The sequence below is a fragment of the Tachyglossus aculeatus genome, unplaced genomic scaffold (assembly GCF_015852505.1).
Source record: "Tachyglossus aculeatus isolate mTacAcu1 unplaced genomic scaffold, mTacAcu1.pri scaffold_152_arrow_ctg1, whole genome shotgun sequence".
NCBI lineage: Eukaryota > Metazoa > Chordata > Mammalia > Monotremata > Tachyglossidae > Tachyglossus > Tachyglossus aculeatus.
Genome location: NW_024044875.1, coordinates 90,617 through 117,796, shown reverse-complemented (window position 1 = coordinate 117,796; position 27,180 = coordinate 90,617). Strand labels below are relative to the sequence as shown.

Below are 27,180 nucleotides of genomic sequence, written 5' to 3'. Positions count from 1 at the left end.
GATGATTCCCTTCTCTATGTCTGGTTAACATTGGCAGATCATAGTCAACAACACCACAGAGATGGAATTCCCCCTCCTGGGGTTCTCAGGAGTCGGGAGCTGCAGCTGGTCCACGCCATGCTGTTCCTCTTGGTCTATACCTGATGGTTCTGACGAGGAATCTCGTCATCGTCGCCATCATCACCCTTGACCAGCGCCTCCACACCCCCATGTACTTCTTCCTCAGACACTTGTCCATCCTCGACCTCTGCCTCATCTCCATCACCGTCCCCAAGTCCATCCTGGTCTATCTGACCACCTGCCGCTCCATCTCCTTTCTGGACTGTTGTTTGCAAGTCCTTCTGGTGGTTTTGATTGCCACTTCAGAGCCGTTCATCCTCATGGCGATATACTACGACCATTACACCACCAACTGCTGCCCCCTGCGCTACGAGGTCTTCATGGCCTGAGGGGGTCTGTGGGAAGGTGGCGACCGCTTCCTGACTCTGCGGGTGCCTCCTTGGAGCGTGCCTCTCAGCTGGTGCATTATCCTTGCGAATCTATGGGTCCCGTGAGATCCAACAGTTTTTCTGTGATGTCCCCTCCTTGCTGAAGATCTCTTGTTCGGAATTACATGCAAACCTCGATTTGACTGTAGTCATTGGTTTCTGTTTGACTTTGTTCTGCTTTGTTTCCATCGATGTCTCTCATGTGCACATCTTCTCCACTGTGCTGAGGATCCAGTCTGTAAAGGAACGGTACAAAGCCTTCTCCACCTGCCTAAACATTAATTACCTCTGTTCTTTTCACTACTTATTTGGCGCCTCCCTCAAAGTCCCCCTCAGCCATGGCTCTGTTGTTTACCGTGTTTTACACGATGGTGCCCCCCACCCTGAACCTCCTCATTTACAGTCTGAGGAACAGGGACATAAAGATCACACTGGGGAGGGTCCTCAAGGGGGAATTTAATCTCTGAGAAGAGGAGGCCCCTCCTTTTAGCATGATTTACCACAACATCACAACAGATGAGTTTCAGTTAATCGATCAATGGTATTTATTAAGCGCTTACTGTGTGCAGAAAACTATACTAAGTGCTTGGAAGATTACAACAGAGTTGCACTTCGTTCCCTCTTATCCAACTCTCAGACCCACAACACTTATGTCAATATCTGTAATTTACTTATTTATATTAACGTCTGTCTTCCCCTGTATATTGTAAGCTTACTGTGGTGAGGGAACGTCTACCAACTCTACGATATTGTCCTCTCCCAAGCACTTAGTATGGTGCTCCGCACATAGTATGCACTCAAAAATTACAATTGATTGATTGATTGGTAGACACCATTCCTTCCCACAAGGAGATTACAGTTTACAGGGAGATCCCCAGCAAAGACCATTCTGTTCTCTTTCAGTCTCTTCACTCCAGTTTTTACTGGCTGAATAGATTCGCAACCCACAATCCCCACCACATTCATGCACTAGAGCTTCTCCTCTTTCTAGTCTGATAATGTTCATAAATGACAAATCAATTGCGTGGGCCTCCACTCTCATGACCTCCCGCCTCCATCTTATTTTTATTCACTCTAATTCCAGCACTAACAATCTGTGGAAGGACAAGGCTCATCCTGCCAACTCTTCCTCATTTGTTTGACTCCTAGCCCTTCATCGATCTCATACCACTAACCCACAGCCCTAGGTCACGAGCACAGTCTGCCTCCTTTGCTCTTGTGAGTGAGAAGCAGAGTGCTATAGCTGGAAATATAAATATCAGGCCAATTTCGTCCACTTCATGTTTATCCTTGAGTGCTTTAACACTGCCCTCTTCTCCACCCTCATTGACACCCACGCCCATCACCCTCTCCAGTTGTTCCAGTCATTTAACTCCCTCTTCTGCCCCCCTGGCCCCCCAGCTCTCCCACCCCTTGTCCCCAAATACCTGGCCACCTATTAAGAAAATTAACACTATCAGGTGTGATCTTCCTAAAATCTTCCCTGTCCCTCCTCAGTCTCTCAACCCTCCTGCCCCCTCTTCAACATTCCCATCTTTACCAGCAGTATTTCTAGAGGTAATCTCCTGTCTTCTCTCAAATCCACCACCTCCACCAGCGCCTCTGACCCCATTTCTTCCAACCTATCGAAACCCATGTACTCTCCCTTCTTCTCACCCTAACAGTCATCTTCAACCGTTTGCTCTCCGATGGCTTTGCCGCTACTGCTTTCAAACATTCCCAACTCTCCCCTATCCTAAAAAACCCTTTCTTGTCTCCATGGCTCCCTCCAGTTATCACCCCATCTCCCTCCTACCATTGCTCTCCAAACTCCAAGAGCAAGTTGTCTAAACCTACTGTCTCAAATTCCTCTCCTCCAATTCTCTGTTCGACCCCCTCCACTCCACAGAAACCTTCCGTCCCCTTCACTCCACGGAAACTGCCCTCTCAAAGGACACCAATGATCTACTTCTTGCCAAATCCAACGGTTTCAAATCCATCCTAATCCTCCTCAACTTCTCGGCTGCCTTCAACACTGTCGTCCACCCCCTACTCCTGGAAACATTATTCATTCATTCAATCGTATTTATGGAGTGCTTACTGTGTGCGGATTACTGTACTAAGCGCATGGGAAGTACAAATCGGCAACATATAGAGACGGTCCCTACCCAACAACGGGCTCACAGTCAAGAATGGGGAGAAAAACAACAAAACAAAACAAGTAGACAGGTGTCAATACCATCTGAATAAATAGAATTATAGCTACATACACATGCTCATTGAATGACTCATCCTATCCCGACTGGATTACTGCATCAGCCTCCTCTCTGATCACCCATCCTACAGTCTATACTTCACTCTGCTGCCCAAATTATCTTTCTACAGAAACGCTCTGGGCATGTTAGTCCCCTCCTCAAAAATCTCCAGTGGTTGCCTGTCAACCTACGAATCTAGCAAAAACTCCTCACTCTGGTCTTCAAGGCTCTCCATCACCTCTCCCACTCCTACCTCACCTCCCTTCTCTCCTTCTACAGCCCAGCCCGCATCTTCCGGTTCTCTGTCACAAACCTCACTGTGCCCGTTCTCGCCTGTCCCACTGTCGACCCTCGGCCCACGTACTTCCCCTGGCCTGGAATGCCCTCCCTCCACGCATCTGCCAAGTTAGCTCTCCTCCTTCCTTCAAAGCCCTACTGAGAGTTCACCTCCTCCAGGAGTCCTTCCCAGACTGAGCCTCTTTTTTCCTCTCCTCCTCCCCATCCTTCCCGCCCTACCTCCTTCCCCTCCCCACAGCACTTGTATAAATTTGTACAGATTTATTACTCTATTTTACTTGTACGTATTTACTATTCTATTTATTTTGTTAATGTTGTGCCTATAGCTATAATTTTATTTGTTCTGACGATTTTGACGCCTGTCTACATGCTTTGTTTTGTTGTCTACATCCCCCTTCTACACTATGGGCCCTTGTTGGATAGGGACTGTCTCTATATGTTGCCGACTTTTACTTCCCAAGCATTTAGTACAGTGGTCTGCACACAGTAAGCGCTCAATGAATACGACTGAATGAATAAATGAATCATTAATAAAATAGAGTAATAAGTATGTACAAATATATACAAGTGCTGTGGGGAGGGGGAGGGGGGAGGGCAGAGGGAGGGAAGGGGGAGATGGGGAAGGGAGGAGGAGGAGAAGAAAAAGGGGTCTCAACCCTATCCAACCTTGGCTTCACTAACACTGTCCTCTTCTGGTTCTCCTCATCTCTCTGGCTGCTCATTTTCAGTCTTCTTTGCAGGCTTCTCCTCAACCTCCTACCTCCTACTTGTGGGGGTCCCTCAAGGTTTAGTTATGGGTGCCCTTCTATTCTCCATCTACACCCACTTACTTAGAGAACTCATTCACTCCAAATAGCTTCAAATACCACTTCTATGTGGATGATATCCAAATCTACATCTCCAGCCTTGATCTGTCTCCCTCTCTGTGGTATAGCATTTCTTCCTGTCTTCAAGACATCTTTACTTGGATGTCTTCCCATCACCTCAAACTTATCATGTCCAAAACAGAACTCCTTATCGTCCCTCTGAAACTCTGTCCTCCCCCTGACTTTCCCATCACTGTAGATGGCACCACCATCTCACAAGCCCATAACGTTGGTATTATCCTTGACTCTTCTCTCTCATTCAACCCACGTATTCAACCAGCACTAAATCCTGTCGGTCCCATCTTCACAACATTGTTAAAATCCACCCTTTCTTCTGCAACCAAACTGCTACCATGTTAATGCAATCACTCATCCTATCCCTCCCAGATTATTGCATCAGCCTCCTTACTGAACTCCCAGCCTTCTGTCTCTTCCCACTCCAGTCAGTATATCACTCTGCTGACTGGATCATTTTTCTACAGATACATTCAGGACATATTTCTCCACTCCGCAAAAAACTCCAGTGGTTGCCCAACCACCTCTGCACTAAACAAAAACTCCTCACCATTGGCTTTAAAGCACTCAGTCATTTTGTTCCCTCCTACCTCATCTCACTACTCTCCTACTACAACCCAGCCCACACACTTCGTTCCTCTAAAACCAATCTTCTGGAAGCAGCGTGGCTCAGTGGAAAGAGCCCGGGCTTTGGAGTCAGAGATCGTGGGTTCAAATCCCGGCTCCGCCACTTTTCAGCTGTGTGACTTTGGGCAAATCATTTAACTTCTCTGGGCCTCACTTCCCTCATCTGTAAAATGGGGATGAAGACTGTGAGCCCCATGTAGTACAACCTGATCACCTTGTAACCTCCCCAGCTCTTAGAACAGTGCTTTGCACATAGTAAGTGCTTAATAAGTATTATTATTATTATTATTATTATTATTATTATTATTATTATTATTATCTTAATCTCCTCTATCCCACCGCTGTCCCGTAGCCCAAATCCTGCCTCTTACCTGGAATGCCCTCCTTCCTCAAATCCGACAGACAATTACTCTCCCCCCATTCAAAGGCTTATTGAAGGCACCTCTCCTCCAAGAGGCCTTCCCAGACTAAACCCCTCTTTCCTCTTCTCCCACTTTCTTCTGTGTCACCCTGACTTGCTCCCTTTGTTGATCCACCCACACAGCCCCACAGCACTTATGTACATATAAGTTATTCATGTACTTATATTAATGTCTGTCTCCCCCATTAGACTGTATGCTTGTTTGTGGGCATGGAATATGTCTATTCATTGTTGTACTATACTCTCCCAAGTGCTTAGTAAAGTGCTCTGAACACAGCAAGTGCTCAATAAATACGACTGAATGTATGACAATAAATTTTAGACAGCCCTCCAATAGACAGTCCTTAATTTTTTTTTTCTAAATGGTATTTGTTAATTACTTGTTCTGTGCCAGGCCCTGCACTAAGTGTTGGGGCGGATGCACGTTAATCAGGTTAGACACAGTCCCTGTCCCACCTAGGGTTCACATTTACATTTATTCCCCATTTTGCAGATGGACAACTCAGGCACAGACAAGTGAAATGATTAACTCAAGGTCAGACAGCAGGCAAATGAAGGAGCCGGGATCAGAATCCAGGATAATAATAGTAGTAGTAATAATAATAACAATGGTATTTGTTAAGCACTTATTATGTGACAGGCACTGTACTAAGAGCTGGTGTAGATACAAGCAAATCGGGTAGGACAGTGTCCCTGTCCCATGTGGAACTCACAGTCCCAATCCCCATTTTACAGATGAGATAGCTGAGGCAAAAAGAAGTAAAGTGACTTGCCCAAGATTACACAGCAGACGAGTGGCAGAGCTGGGATTAGAACCCATGACCGCCTTTGATTCTCAGTCCTATGCTCTTTCCAGTACGCCATATTGCTTTTAACCTAATCAGTCTAATTTATTGAATGTTTACTGTGTGCAGAGCACTGTACTAAAGTTGGTAGACATGTTCCCTGCCCCCCCGCCATGAGCTTACAGTTTAGAGGGGGTGACGAGCATTGAAATAAAAATCAGATGGAGAAGTATTTACTCCTCATTTTACAGAGTTATACCTGAGGCACAGGGAAGTTAACTAACATGCCCAAGGTCACAGCAGAGAGTGGTGAAGCTAGGACCAGAACTCCAGTCTTCCAGGGATATATTTGCTGTCCACATTAGCCATCTCTTTTGAGGGATTTCTACTGGATCCACCCACCTCATACAATACTGATTCTTCGATCAGAAACCTCCACCACAGATGGCCCAGTGCCAGCCAGCTGAGATGGGGCTTGAAGTGGCCTAGTGGATACAGCCCAGGCTTGGGTGTCAACAAGACCTGTGTTCTAATCCCAGCTCCACCACTTATCTGCTGTGTGACTTTGGGCAGGTCACTTCACTTCTCTGTGATGCAGTTACCTCATCTGTAAAATGGGGATTAAGACCGTGAGCCTCAGTGAGGGACAGAGACTGTGTCCACCCCGTTTTCTTGTATCTTCCCCTATGCGTAGTTCAGTGCCTGGCACAGAGTAAGCGCTTAACAAATGCCAAAGCTATTATTATTAATATTAGTTAAGGATCTCTCAATTCCCAGGGGCAGGTTCTGTCCCCCAGACCCACAGCAGCGTGGTCTAGTGGATGGAACATGGATTTGGGAATCAAAAGGACCTGGTTTCTAATTCTGGCTCAACCACCTTTCTTCTGAGTGACCTTAGGTAAGTCACTTCTCTTCTCTGGGCCTCAGCTACCTCATCTGTAAAATGGGGATTAAAACTCTGTGCCCCATATAGGACAGGGACTACGTCCAACCTGATTAACGTATATCTACCCCAGCACTTAGAACATAGAACAGTGTCTGGCACATAGTAAGCCTTTTAGCAAATACCATAAACAAAGCAAGCAACAACAACAGCAGGGCTTAATGGAAAGCGAACTGACACTCTGGTGACTGTTCATTTTCCCCGGGGAGCCACCAGGACTGGGCTTGGGGCCCTCCAGAGAAACTCACCTATAAAGCTCTTCGATGACTTGCCAATAATGAGGTACCTGTCCCATCCCCCAAGGAGGCCCGTCCGCCATGGAATCCTGGCCTATCCTAATAAGAGGAAGTTAGAAGCAGTCGTTGATCTTTTTGTCCTTGATGAGCCAAGGTGAGTGGGGACCAAGAGGTCTGGAAAGCCTCTTCCTCCTCACCAAGGGTTTCCAGGCTCAAGCATAGAAACCAGAGATGTGAACCATTATGAAAACTGAAGCCCAGGCCTGATTCTGTGAGTCGAATGGAGGTACCGGAGGACAGCAGGCCAGGGAGGGAGTTTCACAAAAGAACTGCAATTGGCGAAAATGAAAATACGAAACTCATTTCCTTGTAGAAGACAAGACAAATAAAACCATACTCCCCATCTTCATCCTCCTCATTAATAATTATCGCTTTTATTGAATGCTTTCTATGTGTCAAACCCTGGCCTAAGTGCTGGGGTAGATTCAAGATAATTAAGTTGGATACAGTCCCTTCCCCAAGTGACTTTCACAGTCTAAGTCAAAGGGAGAACAGGTATTGAATATACATTTTCCAGATGTGGTAAGTGAGGCAAGAAAGAAGTTAAGCAACTTGCTCAAGATTACACACTAGACAAGTGGCAGAATTGGGATTAGAACCCAGGTCCTCTGACTCTCAGGCTTTTGCTCTTTCCACTAGGCCACGCTGCTTCCCAGGAATTATCTTCTTCCTCTGCTTCTTCCTCCTTTTTTTCATTTTTTAATGATATTTGTTAAGCACTTACTATGTGTCAAGCACTGTTCGAAATGCCTGGGGTAGATTCAAAGTAAGAAAGACAGACACAGTCCCTTTCCCATATTTGCCTCACAGTCGAAGTACTCAATCCCCATTTTACAGTTGAAGAAACTGAAGCACAGAGAAAATAAGTGACTTGTCCCAGGTCACACAGCAATCAAGTCGCAGAAGTATGTTAAGAAATGTGCCTTCTAAAGGTTTTGAATATGAGACAGACTAATTGTCTGTCGGATGTGAAGAGGGATGGAGTTCTAGGTCAGAGGCTGTGAGTCCACTGTTGGGTAGGGACCGTCTCTATATGTTGCCAACTTGTACTTCCCAAGGGCTTAGTACAGTGCTCTGCACACAGTAAGCGCTCAATACATACGATTGAATGAATGAGGCAGGACATGGGCGAGGGGTCAGCAGTGACGTAGATGAGATTGAGGCATAGTGAGTTGGCACTAGAGGAGCGAGAGTAGTGAGGAGAGATAGAAGGGTCAAGGTGATTGAATATTTTAAAACTGATGGTGTGGTGTTTCTTTTTGATGCAGATAGGATCCACTGTTCAGGTAGACCAGTGAGAGAGAGAGAAATATTGAACACTCTAATGGGCATTCCAATGAATGGTGTAGGGAAACTTGAATCAACTGTCCGTTAGACTGGTAAGATCATTTTTTGTTAGGGGCCATGTCTACCAACTCTGTCGTATTGTACCCTTCGTGAGCTTAGTGAAGTGCTCTGCACACAGTGAGTGCTCAATAAATACAATTGATTGATTCATTGATGTAGTATAATTTCGGGGGTAAGGTTTCTGAACAAAGTACCCCCTGGGGCCTTGTGGGTAGGAAACGTTTCTATCAACTCTGTTTCTTTCTTTAATGGTATTTGTTAAGTGCTTACTATGTGCCAAACACTTCACTAAACACTGAGGTAGATACAAGTTAATCAGGTTGGACACATTCCCCGTTCCAACTCGGGGCTCAGTCTTAATTTCCATTAATCCCCAAGGTCACACAGCAGACAAGTGGCAGAGCCAGGATTAAAATCCTGGTCCTTCTGATTCTCAGTTTCAAGGCTCTCCATCACCTCGCCCCCTCCTACCTCACCTCCCTTCTCTCCTTCTACAGCCCAGCCCGCACCCTCTGCTCCTCTGCCGCTAATCTCCTCACTGTGCCTCGTTCTCACCTGTCCCGTCATCGACACCCCCCGGCTCACGTCCTCCCCCTGGCCTGGAATGCCCTCACTCCGCACGTCCGTCAAGATAGCTCTCTTCCTCCCTTCAAAGCTCTACTGAGAGCTCATCTCTTCCAGGAGGCCTTCCCAGTCTGAGCCCCCTCCTTCCTCTCCCCCTCCTCCCCCTCCCCCATCCCCCCGCCTTACCTCCTTCCCCTCCCCACAGTACCTGTATATATGTATATATGTTTGTACATATTTATTACTCTATTTATTTATTTTACTTGTACATATTTATTTTATTTATTTTATTTGGTTTATATGTTTTGTTTTGTTGTCTGTCTTCCCCTTTTAGACTGTGAGCCCACTGTTGGGTAGGGACCGTCTCTATATGTTGCAAACTTGTACTTCCCAAGCGCTTAGTACAGTGCTCTGCACACAGTTAGCTCTCAATAAATACGATTGAATGAATGAATGATTCCCAGCCTCATGCTCTATCCACTAGGCCACGCTGCCTTTCAACCTAATCAAACAATCATAGTTACTGAGCACTTACTGTTTGCAGAGCTTCTCTGTTATATTGTACTTGCCCAAGAGCTACGTACAGTGCTCTGTGAAAAGTAAGCACTTAATAAATACCACTAAGTGCTTCCATGAGGTTCATCTGGAGTCTTCATTAAGAGTTAGCTAATGTGAGAAGGGAAGAACACAACTTTTGTCAAAGCAACTACCAGTTAGATCGTGGCACCTTGATACCAGGGAAGAAGTGTGACCTAGGGGAAAGAAAGAACACAGTCCTGGGAGTCAGAGACCCTGAATTTTAGTCCCTGCTCCACCAGTTACCCGCTGGGTGACTTAAGCAAGTTACTTCACTTTTCTGTGTTTCGGTTTCCTCATAAAAATGATCTGTGCAGCTGAGTAAAGTATGGACTGGAGTGCAGAGAAACAGGAAATAAGTAGGTCAGCAAGGTGGCTGATACAGCAATCAAGGCAGGAGAAGGTAAGTGCTTGGATTAGTGTGGTAGCAGTTGGGATGGAGAGGAAGGGACAGATTTCAGCAATGTTGTGAAGTTAGAACCAACATGATTTGGTGACGTTAAATGTGAGAGTTTAATGAGAGAAATGAGTCAAGGATAATACAAGGGTTATGGGCTTGGGAGACTGGGAGAATAATAATACTGCCTACAGTGATGGGAAAGATAGGAGAAATCAGGATTTGGATAGGAAAATGGGGAGTTCTGTTTTAGATGTGCTACGTTGGAGGCATCAGTGGGACATCTAAGTAGAGATGTCCTGAAGATAGGAGAAAATACAAGACCGCAGAGAAGAAGAGAGGCCAGAGCTGGTGATGTAGATTTGGAATCATCAGCATGGAGATGATAGTTGAAGCTATGCTAGTCAATGAGCTCTCCAAGGGAGAAGGTGCAGATAAAGGATAGAGGATAAATGAATATGTTTGAAAGCAGTGGGGAAGGAACCATTGGAAAGGGAATTGTTAAAGATCAAGGTAAGGAAGGGAAGAAAGGAGGGGGCAAGTGATTTTACAAAGAACAGAAGGATGGAGTTGGAGGTGCAGTTGGAGGGGGTGGATTTTGAGAGGGCTCAGGAGAGCTCCCTGAGATATTGCTGGGAACGATGGGAGACACGAAGGATTCTTCAACATCCTTTATCCTTCATACTCTCCCTTTATTGTTAATCGTACTTGTAAAGAGCTCACAATGTGTCAGGCATTGAACTAAGCGCTGGGGTAGATCAATCAATCAATCAATCAATCGTATTTATTGAGCGCTTACTGTGAGCAGAGCACTGTACTAAGCGCTTGGGAAGTACAAATTGGCATTAGATACATTCATTCCTTCACTCAATCGTATTTATTGAGTGCTTACCATGTGCAGAGCACTGTACTCAGCACTTGGTGAAGTACAATACAATAATAAACAGTGACATTGCCTGCCCACAACGAGCTTACAGTTTAGTCTTATCTGGAGACAAATACAGTTTGGCCACCACACAACATTTAATACAGTCTCCTAAAGGATGGGCTGGCCTCCTTGATTAAAATTTCTAATTTCTCATCTATCATTTCATTGTGGGACAGCGTGCTACCGTGCTACCTAAATAGCAGAATTTTGTGATGGCATCTAGCCCTGTGACCATAAAAAGTCTTTGATTGGGTGTAGATGTAGGCTGATTCAGCAAAACAGTTTGCAATTATCTGCAGATTGTCTTTGGTGTGTGATTCTAGGGCACAGCCATGTCTAAACAGCTATTCATGAATGACCATCTCTAGGATTTTGGTTGAGGATCCAAGTCGGTTGAGTCCCAAGAGCTACCCAGAAGAGTGAAAGGGTGTTGTACCACCTGCATCCATGTCTCTTGTCGCATTTTCCAGCAAGGTTGAGTGGTATAAGTTTAACACCAGGCCCATACGCAAGCCTGCTTCACTCCACTGGTGGTCGGGAAATGGATAATAATAATAATAATAATAATAATAATAATAATAATAATACTTGTGGTATTTGTTAAGCACTTACCTATGTGCCACGCACTGTACTAAGTGCTGGGGAGTATATAAGTAAATCTGGTTGGACACAGTTCCTGTCCCACGTGGGGCTCACATTTTACCCCCATTTTATCCCCATTTTACTGATGAGATTACTGAGGCACAGAAAAATGAAGTGATTTGCCCAAGGTCACACAGCAGGCAGGTGGCAGAGGCTGGATTAGAACACATGACCTTCTGAATCCCGGGCCCGTGCACAGCATCCCTGTCTCTGCCTTAATCTCAGAATCTGAATGACATTTTGAAGATGTATTAAGGTCATTTTCAGAGCCCAGATCTACTGATGCTGACAACGGCTTTCAAAAAATCTACTACGACATAACAGCTCAATGAACTTGTGAGGAAAAAAAAGCACTTGTTTTGTCATTTCCTCACAACTGTTTGATCCAGAGAGGGATAGATACTAGACCCGAGTAAGGAGCATTATAGAACCGGGGCCCTGGTGTTCTAGGCTCATTTAGTCAGAACTGTCTGGCAGTCATTTAAAGGGTCCTAGTTCCTTTAAATGTTTTCCCTGCTCTGCGGGAGGTTTAGAAGGAAAAAACGTTGCTTCAGTACAACTGAGTTTACCTAAGAAGAAGCCAGACAAGTCTCCCAAATCAGTTTTGTGTAGAGTTCTAATATGCAGAGCTGCCCAATTTTAACTTGTACAAGTTGAAGTGAGAGGAGAGTAGCAGGAAAAACACATATTCTACCTAGAGGCATTCTCCAGTAACGACATAGCAGAGGAACAGTTGCCCAGTATCAGTTCATGAGTTCCCATTGGTAATCAGGTTATACACAGTCTCTGTTCCACATGGGGCTCACAGTCCAAGTTAGAATCTGCCACCTTTCTCCATTGTTCTCTTCATCCTCCATTGTTCTCCTTCATCCTCCATTATTTTCCATCATCCTCCATCAACCTCTATCTTCCATCATTGTCTGTTATCCTTTGTCATCCCCCATTTTTCTCCACTGTCTTTTGTCATCCCGCATTATTCTCCATCATCCTCTGTCATCCCCCATTATTCTCCATACTCCTCAGTCATCCTCCATTATTCTCCATCGTCCTCCATCAACCTCCACCATCTATCATCATCTGTTATCTTGTCATCCTCCATTATTCCCCATCATTATCTGAGATCCTCCAGCATTCTCCTTCATCCTCCAATATCCATCGTCTTCTGCCATCCATCATCCCCTATCCACCATGTTGCACCATCCTCCATCCTTCGTTTTCCTCCATCATCCTTCATCATCGGTTATTCAATCTTTCAGCCAATTCTTTTATGACAGTTACTACACAAATGGCAAGTGGCCTCAAACTTTTGAATAGGGTTTTCTGAAAAGCAATATGCTAATTAACAGATCTTGGGTATCTTTCTTCTTCCTCCCTCAGCAGGTAACATGGAAGGCTCTGGTAGCTGAACAATCACACCTCAGTAACCAGATTCCTCCTTCTGGGGTTCCTGGAGGTCCGGGAGCTGCAGCTGGTCCACGCCACACTGTTTCTCCTGGCTACCTGGCAGCCCTGATTGGAAATTTCATAGTTGTCACCGTCACCGCCCTCGACTAGCCACTCCAACTCTGTGTCCCAAAACAGATCCATCTCCTTCCTGTGCTATGTCTTCCAGGTTTTGCTAGTGATTCTGTTTGATGCTTCGGGGATGTTTGTGCTCACAGTGATGTCCTACGACTGCTACGTGGCCATCTGCCACCCCCAGCGCTACGAGGTCGTCATGGACTGAGGGGTCTGTGTAAAGATGGTGATCGCCTCATGGCTCAGCGGGAGGCTGTTTGGGGTTTTATTCTCCACTGATGTATCCTTTCTGCCTTTCTGTGAGTCCCAAGAGGTCCAACAGTTTTTCTTTGACAACCACTCCTTATTGAAGATCTCTTGTTCTGATGAATATATGGCCGAAGACATAAGCATTGCCATGGGGCCATCTTCTCCTTTTGATTCGTATTCATTTCTTACATTCACATCTTCTTGGCTGCACTGAGGATGCTGTCTTTAGATCGGCGGTCAAAGCCTTCTCCACCTGCTCACTCCACCTGGTTGCGTTTTCACTCTTTTTGATCACTACAGGGGCCTATGCCTACCTGACACCACCCCTCGGCCTCCCCTTCGACGCTGAACCTAATGGTGTCCGTGTTCTACACGGTGCTGCCCCCCACCCTGAACCCCCTCATCTACAGCCTGAGAAACCAGGACATGAGGGCCGCCCTGGGGAGGGTTCTAGGATCTCATAAATGGTTCATTCTAATGTCATGAGCTTCCAATATGTAGAGAGTTTTCCCTCCCCATCCACTTAACGCTAACTGCATAGCACTTTTCCGGAAACTGCTAATCCCCTTTGCCTTTCAATCAGTGAAACAGTAACACAATCATATTCACTGAGCAACTATTAAGGGGGAAATCATTACGCTTAGCACTACAAGTGCTACTCCGGCCACCTGTGATTCTGACCCCATTCCCTCTCATCTAATGAAATCTCTCGCTCCGTCCCTTCTCCCCTCCTTAATTTCCATCTTCAACCGCTCACTCTCCACTGGTTCCTTCCCCTCTGTCTTCAAACATACCCATGTCTCTCCCATCCTAAAAACACCCTCTCTTGACCCCACCTCACCTTCCAGTTATCGCCCCATCTCCATCCTACCATTCCTTTCCAAACTCCTTGAACGAGTCGTCTACACACGCTGCCTCGAATTCCTCAACACCACTCGCTCCTCGACCCCCTCCAATCTGGCTTCCTTCCCCTACATTCCACGGAAACTGCCCGCTTAGAGGTCACCAATGACCTCCTGCTTGCCAAATCCAACGGCTCATATTCTATCCTAATCCTCCTCGATCTCTCAGCTGCCTTCGACACTGCGGACCACCCCCTTCTCCTCAACACGCTATCCAACCTTGGCTTCACAGACTCCGTCGTCTCCTGGTTCTCCTATTATCTCTCCGGTCGTTCATTCTCAGTCTCTTTTGCAAGCTCCTCCTCGCCCTCCCATCCCCGTACTATGGGGGTTCCCCAAGGTTCAGTTCTCGGTCCCCTTCTGTTCTCGATCTACACTCACTCCCTTGGTGACCTCATTCACTCCCACGGCTTCAACTATCATCTCTACGCTGATGACACCCAAATCTACATCTCTGCCCCTGCTCTCTCCCCCTCCCTCCAGGCTCGCATCTCCTCCTGCCTTCAGGACATCTCCATCTAGATGTCTGCCCGCCACCTAAAACTCAACATGTCCAAGACTGAACTCCTTGTCTTCCCTCCCAAACCCTGCCCTCTCCCTGACTTTCCCATAACTGTTGACGGCACTACCATCCTTCCCGTCTCACAAGCCCGCAACCTTGGTGTCATGCTCGACTCCGCTCTCTCATTCACCCCTCACAACCAAGCCATCACCAAAACCTGCCGGTCTCAGCTCCGCAACGTTGCCAAGATCCGCCCTTTCCTCTCGATCCAAACCGCTACCCTGCTCGTTCAAGCTCTCATCCTATCCCGTCTGGACTACTGTATTAGCCTCCTTTCCGATCTCCCATCCTCTTGTCTCTCCCCACTTCAATCCATACTTCACGCCATTGCCCGGATTGTCTTTGTCCAGAAACGCTCTAGGCATGTTTATCCCCTCCTCAAAAATCTCCAGTGGTTACCAATCAACCTGCGCATCAAGCAGACACTCCTCACCCTCGGTTTAAAGATTCTCCATCACCTCGCCCCTTCTTACCTCACCTCCCTTCTCTATTTCTACAACCCAGCCCGCACCCTCCGCTCCTCTGCAGCTAATCTCCTCACCGCTCCTCGCTCTCGCCTGTCCCACCGTCGACCTCTCGCCCACGTCATCCCCCTGGCCTGGAATGCCCTCCCTCCCAACATCCGCGAAGCTAGCTCTCTTCCTCCCTTTAAGACACTACTGAGAGCTCACCTCCTCCAGGAGGCCTTCCCAGACTGAGCCCCCTCCTTCCTCTCCCCCACCCCTCCCTCTCCATTCCCCCACCTTACTTCCTTCCCTTCCCCACACCACCTGCATATATGTATATATGATTGTACGCATTTATTACTCTATTTATTTATTTATTTTACTTGTACATATCTATTCTATTTATTTTATTTTGTTAATGTGTTTTGTTTTGTTCTCTGTCTCCCCCTTCTAGACTGTGAGCCCACTGTTGCGTAGGGACCGTCCCTATATGCTGCCAACTTGTACTTCCCAAGCGCTTAGTACAGTGCTCTGCACACAGTAAGCACTCAATAAATACGATTGATTGACTGATTACAAGAAAACCAGAACAACGTTCTGGTCAAGTAATACGTCCACCAATGGTATTTATTCAACACAATAAATAAGATTGAATGAATAAACACTTATTGAGAAGCAATGTACTAATGGATTTGGAACATATTGAACAGGACTGAACAGCTGTCCAGAAAATCAATGTCTAGTCTCTGGAGCTGGGGACAGGAATCATTTATTGGTGGAGAAAACACTTGAAAGAGTGGATGGAATAATGGAAATTTTTAAGAGCAGTTTTGGAACATTGGCTAAGAACCATTATCCTTGGAGGAGTGAAAGAACAGATGGAGGCCAGCCCTATTCAACCAGTAGCAGTAGTAGTAATAGTAGTATTCATAGTAGAAAATGGTAGCAGTAGTGATAGTAATAGTCATAGTAATTGCAGTAATAGTAGTAGTAAGAATAATAAGAACTGTGGTATTTGTTAAGCATTTACTATGTTCCAGGCACTGTACTATGTGCTGCGGTAGATACAAACAAATCATATTGGACTGTCTGGGTCCCACATCAGGCTCACAGTCTTAATCCCCATTTTACAGATAAGATAATTGAGGCACAGAGAAGTGAAGTGACTTGCCCAAGCTCACACAGCAGACTAGTGTGAAAGATTCAAACCCAAGTTCTTTCTGATTCCCCGGCCCTTGCTCTGTATACTAGGCCATGCTGTTTCTCTTAGGAATTAGTAGTATTACTAGTAGCAATAGTAATAATACTAACGATAGTAGTAGTAGTAGTCGTCATAGTAATAGCAGTAATAATAATAATAATTGCATTTATTAAGTGCTTTCTATATGCAAAGCACTAGTGTAAGCGCTGGGGGGATACAAGGTGATCAGGGTGTCCCAAGTGGGGCTCACAGTCTTAATCTCCATTTTAAGATGCAGTAACTGAGACCCAGAGAAGTGACTTTCCCAAAGTCACACACTTGACAGGTGGCGGAGCAGGGATTTGAACCCAAGACCTCTGACTCCAAAGCCTGTGCTCTTTCCACTGAGCCAATAGCAGTAATAGTAGTAGTGGTAGTAGTAGTAGTAGTAGTAGTAGTAGTAGTAGTAGTAGTAGTAGTAATGATAGTAGTAGTATAGTAGCAGTAGTACCAGTAGCAGTAATACCAGTACTAGTAAAGTAATAGCTGCAGTAATAGTAGTAACACTAACAGTAGCAGTAAGAGTAGGTTAATAATAGCAGTGGTAGTAGTAACAACAATAGTAGTATAGTAATAGTAGTAATAAATTTATTTATTGAGTGTAAAACACTTTGAGTGTAAAACACTGTGGTCAAGAAAGCACAATGGAAGGACGAGTAAAAGTCTTTGCCTACAAGAAGTGCTAACAGAAGGTAGATACTGATAGTGGAATCAGAATATATAATCGACTACACATTCATGAATCAAATCAATGATAGCAATCTAATTGATTGATTCATTAAATTCTACACATCTTGATGACAGGACAGTACATTTTGTATTCTCCTGTTACTCTTTTAGCACAAAGTACTAAATAGGCACTTAGTAGGTGCTCAATAAATGCCACTGGATTAAAAAAATTGAATATGCATCTAACCAAAAGTGCTATGACAGAGGGAAAAAAGATCTAGAATACTAGAACAACCAATATTTGTCGAAAATGAAACCAATCTTCCCTATTCCAGACTGACATTATTGGTCGCATGTAAGTCAGTCAATCGTATTTATTGGGCACTTACTACGTGTAAAGTACTGTGCCAAGCACTTGGGAGAGTACAATATAACAATACTACAGCCACAGCACATTTCCTGCCCATAAAGAGCTTACAGTCAAGAGGGGGAGACCAACATTAATATAAATAAATTACAGATATGTACAGAACTGTTGTGGGGCTGGGATTGGGGGGTGAATAAAGAGAGAAGTCAGGGTGATGCAGAAAGGAGTTTAAAAAAAGGAAAAGAAGGCTTAGTCAGGGAAGGCTTCTGGGAGGAGATGTGCCTTCAATAAGGCATTGAAAGTGGGGAGAGTAATTGTCTGTTACGAGGAGGGAAGGCATTCCAGGCCAGAGGCAGGACGTGGGCAAAAAGTCAGCAGTGAGATAGATGAGTATGAAGTAAAGTGAGAGGGCTAGCATTAGAGTAGAGAAGTGTGTGGGCTGGGTTGCAGAATGAGAGTGACGAAGTGATGTAGGAAAGAGAGAGGTGATTGAGTGCTGTAAAGCCAATGGTGGGGAGTTTCTGTTTGATGCGAATGTTGGATGGGCAACCTTTGGAGGTTTTTGAGGGGAGGGGAAACATGGCCTGAATGGGTTTTTTTTTAAACTGCTGTCAGTGGGAAGCTGTTTCCACAGAGCAGCAGAGTGGCCTAGTGAGTAGAGCACTTCCTTCTGAAAGTCAGAAGGATCTGAATTCTAAATCCAGCCACTTGTCTGTTGTGTGACCTTGGGCACTTGACTTAACTTCTTTGGGCTTTCAGTTTCCTCAACAGCAAAATGGGGATTCAGTAACTGTTCTCCCTCCTACTTACAGACTGTGAGCATCATGTGGGACAGGGACTGTATCTATCCTGAACAATTTGTAAATACCCCAGTGTTGAAGGCAGTGGGCACTCATAAAATCCCATTACAGCTACTAGACTGTAAGCTCACTGTGGGCAGGGAACAAGTCTGTGAATTCTGTTGTATTGTACTCCCCCAAGCACTTAATAAAGCGTTTTGTATCCAGTGGGCACTTAATTAATGCAATTACTCATTGTGGGCAGGGAATGTGTCTATTGTTATATTGTGCTCTCCCAAGTTCTTAGTACAGTGCTCTGCACACAGTAAGCGACAAATCAATACAATTGAATGAATGAATGAATGAATGAATAAACTCTGCGGCTACTGTTACTACTGTTGCTGCAATTATGACCACTATTTGGCCCCAACATTTATGTCATCGTACACATGCACAGGCAAAAGTCACAATCAAACATCTCAGGTGCACAGTTGGGACTACAGTGAAAATAGCAGGGAAGGTCATGCCTCTAAGTTGCTTTGTTAAGTGGTGGTAACTTCCCCAGTGGATCTATAATCAAAAATTTATCCCAGACATGTTTCTGATTTAGGAGCCTCTCTCTACAGCCCTCAGTTAATACCATTTTTTTTAACTCCTTAGAAACAAATCACCAGACTCCCCTAGGAAGTTCACTGGCATCCTCAGCTCTGCCCTTCTTAACTAAACTTCCATAAGTCCCTGTCCCCCAGGCCGGGAGGGAACAATACATTCTATTTCCCAGAGGCCCTTGACTCAATGCCCTGGAACCAGACATTATAAGGGACCAACGGATCTATCTTCAGGCTCACCGGCAGCCTCCTTTTTCTTGTTCCTCAGATCCCTTTGAGCAGCAGGCGGGCTGAGTCTGAAAGCTATGTGGAGACTCTCCCCTTACCACGGTTAGCATCCTTGAGCTGTAGAGAAAGGAGGCCAAATCAGTGCAGCCCAGACGACCCCGATGCTGCACATCTTCTGGTGAGTGCAGAACCTGAATCAACGATTAACCATTGTCACCGTCCCCTTGCCCCTCACATCCACACAGAGACCATTCTGGGCCCCACTCTCGACCTCACAACAGAAAGTGCAGAGTCAAACCAAGGGGACGGTTTAAGTATACATCATTCAGGCAAACGTCCACTGTCCTGGGGTGTTGTTGGGTGATTTGTGGGGTGTTGGGAACTCCCTCCAGGCACTTCAGAGAGCCCATGCCCCTACTTAGCCAGCCCCAGGATGAATTCCAATCCCCAAATCGGATCCCAGGGAGTGTGCCCATGCTGCCCTACCTTCTCCGGTGCTCCATCCTGGGAGTCAGGAAGCAGCATAGTCTAGGGAAAGAGCATGGGCCCTGGAGTCAGAGAGCCTGGTTTGCAATCTAATCTCCACTAGTTTTCTGATGAGTGACCTGAGGCAAGTCACCTAACTTCTCGGTAACTCGGTTTCCTCATGTGCAATATGGGGATTAAATCCTCCTGTGTCTGATTTAGACTGTGAACCTCGAATGGGACAGAGATTGTATCCAACCTGATTAACTTGTATCTACCCCAGTGTTTAGTACAGTGCCTGGCACGTAGTAAAGACATAGCAAATACCATTAAAAGCGAAACAATCTGGGTAGCTGGACCGGGGCTGGAGTTGGTGCTGGGGCTGGTGAGGCCAAGGTCAAAGGTCTTTGAAGGGTGGAATCTGCTCAGAAAGATGGGAAGTGGTGTGAGTGAGAGGTGGGTGAGGAGCAGAGGCTGTTTTGTCATGACCTTGGAGATCCAAGCTCTCCAGGTATTGAGGGTGAATAATAATAACAATTGTGGTATTTGTTAGGCTCTTACTATGTGCCCAGCATTGTACCACGCACTGGGGTAGATTCAAAATAATCAGCTCCCATAAGTGGCTGACAGTCTGAGCAAGAGGGGTAAAGCAGCACAGCTCAGTGGAAAGAGCACGGGCTTAAGAGTGAGAAGATGTGGGTTCTAATCCCCTCTCTGCCCCTTGTCTGCTGTCTGACCTTGGGCCAGCCACTTCACTTCTCTGTGCCTCAGTTACCTCATCTGAAAAATGGGGAATAAAATTGGGAGCATCAATAATTGTGATTACTCTGTTTCTACCCCAGTGTTTAGAACACTGCTTGGAACATAGCAAGCACTTAACAAATGCCATTATTATTTTATTATTATTAAAAGTTATTGAATCCCCATATTGTAGATGAGGGAACTGAGGTACACAGAGGTAAAGCAACTAGCCCAAGTTCACACAACAGACAAGTGACAGAACTTGGATTTGAAACCAGGTCCACTGAATCAGAAGAGATTCTGCTTCCCGTTTCTGTGCACCTAGAGGTTGGGCAAACCCATTTAGACATTCACCTGTTTGGAGACCGAGGGCTTGGTCCAAGAGAGCTGTTGTGGTCACTTCATCCTCTGGACGTCCACTATTCCAGAAAGGTCACAGATCAGAATGTTAAAATGAAAAAAAAAATTTAAAAAAGATGTGCAGCTCTTTCAGGTGGAAAGAACTGGGAGCTGGAGCTGGAGGACATGAAGTCAAAATGTTGGAATTGACTGTCATAAATCATCTTTGCCAGACTTCTACCTCCTGGCTAAAGTCTAGAGAGTGGTGGCCGCCTTCAATGGGAGAGGAAAGCACTGTCAGTTCTAGCCTGGAAGTTCTAAACTGGAAGCTTCCTCACTGGACTGTAAGCTCCTTGTAAGCAAGGAATGTGTCTACCAACTATGTTATATTGTACTCTTCCAAACGCCTAGCACGGTTCTCTGCACATAGTAAGCTATAGATACCAACGATGATGATGAGTATTATTTCATCCCTCAGAGAAGCAGTGTGGCTTAGTGGAAAGAGCATGGGCTTGGGAGACAGAGGTCGTGGGTTCTAATTCTGGGTTCGCCATGTCAGCTATGTAACTTTGGGTAAGTTACTCAACTTCTCTGTGCCTCAGTTACTTCATCTGTAAAATGGGGATTGAGACTGTGATCCCCATGTGGGACAACCTGATTACCCCGTATCTCCCCCAGCGCTTAGAACAGTGCCTGGCATATAGTAAGTGTTTAACAAATACCATCATCATCATTATTATTATTATTACCTTACACTTTTGATGGTAGAAATCAATCAATGTATCAATCTTATTCATTGAGCACTTGCTACATATAGAAACCGGTCCTAAGTTTGCAGGAGAGTATGAGAGAACAGAGTTGATGATGATAATAATAATAATAATAATAATAATAATAATAATAATAATAATAATAGCAAGGGCATTTGTTTAGTGCTTACTATGTGCCAAACAGTGTTCTAAGCATTGGGGTAGATACAAGGCAATCAGTTGTCCCACGTGGAGCTCACAGTCTTAATCCCCACTTCACAGATGAGATCGCTGAGGCACAGAGACCTTAAATGGCTTGCCCAAGGTCACACAGCAGACAAGTGGTGAAGCCGGGTAGATAGGTTCCATTCCCACATCTAGTTTATAGTCAAGAGGGGGAGAGAGATATATTAATATAAATAATTTATGTATGTATCGCCTCACTCCCCACTCTTCAAAACTCTTCAATGCATTCCCATTCTTCTCCACAATCAAAAAGAGACACCATCTTCATCTCTCTCCCTCTTACTTATCCACACTCTTCTCCCACTAAAAGCCCCAGCTTGCATTCTTTGTGCATATTCATCTTACTAGGCCTAGTTCCTTAATAATAATAATAGCGGTATTAAGCATTTACTGTGTCAAACGCTTTTCTAAATGTTGGTGAGAGAAACAAGATAATCGGCTTGGACACGGCCCCTGTCCCACAAAGGGCTCATAGTCTTAAACCCCATTTGTCAGATGAAGAAACTGAGGCACAGAGATGTGAAATGACTTGCCCAAGTTCACAAAGCAGACAGGTAGGGGTGCTTCTGACTGCCAGGCCTGTGCTCTATCCACTAAGCCACGCTATTTCTTCTTTCCTAGTTTTATCCCCAAGTTCACACACTCCGTCAGAACTCTTCCCACTTCAAAGCTGCCATACCTCAGCTCTTCCATCTTCAAAAGCCCTTTGGAAAAACCACCTCCTCCAGGAAGTTTTTTTTTAATGGTACTTGTTAAACACTTATTATGTCCCAGAAAGTATACTAAGTCCTGGGTTAGATGATACAAGATGATCAGTTTGGACAGAGTACATGTCCCACATGGAGCTCACAGTCTAAATCAATCAATCAATCAATCAATCAATCAATCAATCGTATTTATTGAGCGCTTACTGTGTGCAGAGCACTGTACTAAGCGCTTGGGAAGTACAAGTTGGCAACATATAGAGACAATCCCTACCCAACAGTGGGCTCACAGTCTAGAAGGGGGAGACAGAGAACAAAACCAAACATATTAACAAAATATAATAAATAGAATAGATATGTACAAGTAAAATAAATAGAGTAATAAATATGTACAAACATATATACATATATACAGGTGCTGTGGGGAAGGGAAGGTGGCAAGACGGGGGGATGGAGAGGGGGACGAAGGGGAGAGGAAGGAAGGGGCTCAGTCTGGGAAGGCCTCCTGGAGGAGGTGAGCTCTCAGTAGGGCCCCGAAGGGAGGAAGAGAGCTAGCTTGGTGGATGGGCAGAGGGAGGGCATTCCAGGCCAGGGTGATGATGTGGGCCGGGGGTCGACGGCGGAACAGGCGAGAACGAGGCACGGTGAGGAGATTAGCGGCAGAGGAGCGGAGGGTGCAGGTTGGGCTGTAGAAGGACAGAAGGGAGGTGAGGCAGGAGGGGGCGAGGTGAAGGAGAGCCTTCGGTCAAACGATAATTAAAGGTCCTTTATAAAGAAGCAGGCAAACATTGCCGTTTCCCAGATACAAGAATGCGTGGACAGTGCCCCAGAACACTGGGGTCATCGCCCAGACACAAAAGTCAACCATCCAAATGTGAGGTCTAAACTGGAAGGACAGCAGAAAAATGGTGAAGCCAGGATTCATTCATTCAGTCATTCCTTCTTTCATTGTCATTCCTTCTTTCAATCATTTACTGAGAGCTTACTGTGTGCAAAGCACTGTATAAAGTGCTTGGGAGAGTACACTGCAACAATAAACCAGACACATTCCCTGCTCACAGCGAGCTTAGTCTAGAGTGGGAGAGACAGACATCAATACAAATAAATAAGTTATAGATATGTACGTAAGTGCTGTGGGGCTGGGAGTGGGAAGAACAAAGGGAGCAAGTCAGGGTGATACAGAAGAGAGTGGGTTAAAAGGATGGGAGTGTTTAGTCTGGGAAGGGCTCTTGGAAAAGATGAGACTTCAATAAGGCTTTGAAGGGGAGAAGAGTACTTGTCTGTCGAATTTGAGGAGGGGGGAGTTCCAGGCCAGATGCAGGACGTGGGCGAGTGGTCGGCGGTGAGACAGGCGAGACACAAGCACAATGAGAAGGTAAGCACAAGAGGAACGAAGTGTGCATGCTGAGTTGTAATAGGAGAGTAGTGAGGTGAGATAGGAGGGGGGCAAGGTGATGGAATGCTTTTAAGCCAATAGTAAGGTGCTTTTGTTTGATGCAGAGTTGGATGGGCACCCACCGGAGTTTCTTGAGGAGTTGTGTGGCATGTCCTGAAGGGTTTTGTAGAAAAATGATCCGGGCAGCATAATGAAGTATGGACTAGAGTGGGAAGTGACAGGAGCTTGGGAGGACAGTATGGAGGTTGATGGAGTAATACAAGCAGGATAGGATGAGCGATTGCATTATCGTGGTAGCAGTTTGGAAGGAGAGGAAAGGCCGGGTTTTTGCAATGTTATAAATGTGGGACCAACAGGATTTAGTGATGGATTGAACATGTGGGTTGAATGAAAAGGAGGAGTCAAGGATAATGCCAAGACTATGGGTTTGTGAGCCAGGAAGGATTCATTCATTCAATCGTGTTTACTGAGCGCTTACTGTGTGCAGAGTACTGTACTAAGCGCTTGGAAAGTACAATTCGGCAACATATAAAGACAGTCCCTACCCAACAACGGGATGGTGGTGCCAGCTACACTGATGGGAAAGTCAGGGGGAGTACAGGGTTTAGGTGGGAACACAAGGCGTTCTGTTTTGGACATGCTAAGCTTGAGGTGTTGGGAGGACATCCAAGTAGAGATGTCTTGAAGGCAAGAAGAAATGCGAGATTGGAGAGAGAGAGAGATGGGTGGGGGGAGAGAGAGAGACCAGGGCTAGAGATACAGATTTGGGTATCATCTGCATAGAGGTAGTAGTTGAAGCCATAGGAACGAATGAGTCCTCCAAGGGAGTAAATGGAGAATAGATGGGGATTAGAACTCAGATCCTCCGACCCCAGCCTGGACTCTTTCCACTAGGCCACGCTGCTTCTCTTGACCCAAATCCTTTCATAAACACCTGGAATGCCCTCCCTCCTCAAATCTCCCAAGCAATCACACTTCCCCCCCTTCAAAGGCTCACCTCCTCCAAGAGTCCTTCCCCGACTAAGCACCCCTATTCGTTAGCTCCCACTCCCCTCCATGTCGCCCCGACTTGTTCCCTTTGCTCTAACCTCCGCTCCCTGCCCCAGAGCAACTGTTTATATATGTACATATCTGTAATTTATTTATATTGGTGCCTGTTTACTTGTTTGGATTTCTGTCTCCCCCTTCTAGACTGCAAGCCCCTACTGAGAGCTCACCTCCTCCAGGCGGCCTTCCCAGACTGAGCCCCCTCCTTCCTCCCCCCTTCCTCCCCCTCTCCAGTCCCCCCGTCTTACCTCCTTCCTTTCCCCACAGCACCTGTATGTATGTATATATGTTTGTACATATTTATTACTCTATTCATTTATTTATTTTACTTGTACATATCTATTCTATTTATTTTATTTTGTTAATATGTTTGGTTTTGTTCTCTGTCTCCCCCTTCTAGACTGTGAGCCCACTGTTGGGTAGGGACCGTCTCTATATGTTGCCAACTTGTACTTCCCAAGCGCTTAGTACAGTGCTCTGCACACAGTAAGCGCTCAGTAAATACGATTGATTGATTGATTGATTGCAAGCCCGGTGGAGGCAGGGATTGTCTCTCTTTATTGCTAAATTGTGTTTTCCAAACGCTTAGTGCAGTGCTCTGCACGGAGTAAGCGCTCAGTAAATACGATCGAATGAATGAATGAATGAATGAGAAGTTGAGGAATAGTGTGTTTTAAAATTGGGCATCCAGCTGGAGTTTGAAATGAATTCCAGTCATCCACTTACTCATTTCCTGTCCACATTATTCCCAAGAAATCCAAGTAGAAAATGGCCATTGTCTCCATGGTGACAGAATTCTTCCTTCTGGGTTTCTCGGATGTCAGGGAGCTGCAGTTGGCCCACGCTGCGCTGTTCCTCCTGGTCTACCTGGTGGCCCTGACGGGGAATCTTCTTATCATCGCCATCACCGCCTTTGACCAGCGCCTCCACAGTCCCATGTACTTTTTCCTCAGGCACCTGTCCGTCCTCGACCTTTGCCTCATCTCCGTCACTGTTCCCAAGTCCATCCTCAACTCCTTGACCAACAGCAGATCCATCTCCTTCGTGGGGTGTACTACACCGCTACGCAGCCATCTGCTGCCCCTTGCACTATGACATCATCATGAACCGAGAGGTTTGTGCGAAGATGGCCGCCGCCTCCTGGCTCAGCGGGGGTCCCCACTCCCTGATGCACACGGCTACCACGTTTTCCTCACGCCTTTGCGCTCCTCGCATCATCCACCAGTTTTTCTGTGAAGTCCCCCAGTTGCTCAAACTCATATGTCTTGGAGAGGTCCAAGCAGAGGTCACTGTTCTTGTTGTCAGTGTTATTTTGTTTTGGGGGCTTCTTTGTATCCATCCTCGTGTCTTATGTCCACATATTCCTGGCAGTGCTGAAGATGCCAGCCACGGAGGGCCGGACCAAAGCCTTCTCCACCTGCCTGCCTCACCTAGCCGTGGTCTCTGTTTCTTTTCACGAGTGCGTTTGCCCACCTGAAGCCACCCTCATCCTCCCCATCGACGCTGGTCCTGCTGGTGTCCGTGTTCTACACTGTGCTGCCCCCCACCATGAACCCCTTCCTCTACAGCCTGAGGAACAATGACATGAAGGCCGCCCTGGGGAAGATAGTCTCTGTCCACTTCATTTTCGGGTAAACTGATCCTCTCTATTTGCTGTGGATGTGTACAGAGAGCTCTCCTTCAGGGAGGGTTTGGCCAAAATGGTCCTCAATATAGAGCTTTCCCTTTCCCTTCCCTCCACTCCCCCCTGGCATTCCTAACCCTCTAGATAAGCAGTGCTCAATAAATACCATTAAGTGATTGAATTATTAATTTATTGATTAGGATAGTACAATGCAGCAGAATTGGTAGACAGGTTGCCTGTGCACAAGAAGCTGACAGTAGAGAGAGTAAAACTTGTTATGGGCAGGGAACATCCCTGTTAATTATGTTGCATTGTACTCTCCCAAGCACTTAGGTCAGTGCTCGCATAGCAAGCACTCAATAAATACTATTAAAAAAAAGAGATCATGTGAGAGAAGAATCTTCTTGGTTATTTGGCAAGAAGGTCAGGCAAAGCCGAAATCCTAAAAGCGATAGTAGTAGTAATAATATTTATTAAGCACTTACTATGTTCAGGGCACTGTATTAAGTACTGGGAAGGAATAAACAGATAATAATAATAATAATAATAATGGCATTTCTTAAGCGCTTACGATGTACAAAGCACTGTACTAAGCGCTGGGGAGGTTACAAGGTGATCAGGTTGTCCTTTGTGGGGGGGGGGGGGCTCACAGTCCTAATCCCCATTTTACAGATGCGGTTACTGAGGCACAGGGAAGTGAAGTGACTTGCCCAAAGTCAAACAGCTGACAATTGGTGGAGCTGGGATTTGAACCCATGACCTCTGACTCCAAAGCCCGAGCTCTTTTCACTGTGCAACGCTGGAAATTAGACATGGTCCCCTCCCCAGGGGATGCTCACAATGTAAGATCGCTCATTACAGGGGAACCCATAGCT

General features: G+C 45.8%; 1 protein-coding gene across 1 annotated transcript; it reads left to right on the top strand.

The window, feature by feature from the left end:
- Positions 1-380: 380 nt before the first annotated feature.
- LOC119923179 (olfactory receptor 14I1-like) lies at positions 381-25,776 on the top strand. Its single transcript, XM_038742688.1, has 4 exons — positions 381-443; positions 565-633; positions 12,829-12,923; positions 25,545-25,776. Exons 1-4 carry the CDS (start codon positions 381-383, stop codon positions 25,774-25,776), a joined length of 459 nt encoding a protein of 152 aa, XP_038598616.1.
- Positions 25,777-27,180: the final 1,404 nt, after the last annotated feature.

Bases quoted from the DNA above. Each gene is read 5' to 3' on its own strand.
- LOC119923179 (XM_038742688.1), top strand. From the start codon at position 381: ATGGCGATATACTACGACCATTACACCACCAACTGCTGCCCCCTGCGC. The intron at 444-564 runs GCCTGAGGGGGT...GAGATCCAACAG, and splicing joins TGCGCTACGAGGTCTTCATG to TTTTTCTGTGATGTCCCCTC. The intron at 634-12,828 runs GTAGTCATTGGT...AGGCTCTGGTAG, and splicing joins ATGCAAACCTCGATTTGACT to CTGAACAATCACACCTCAGT.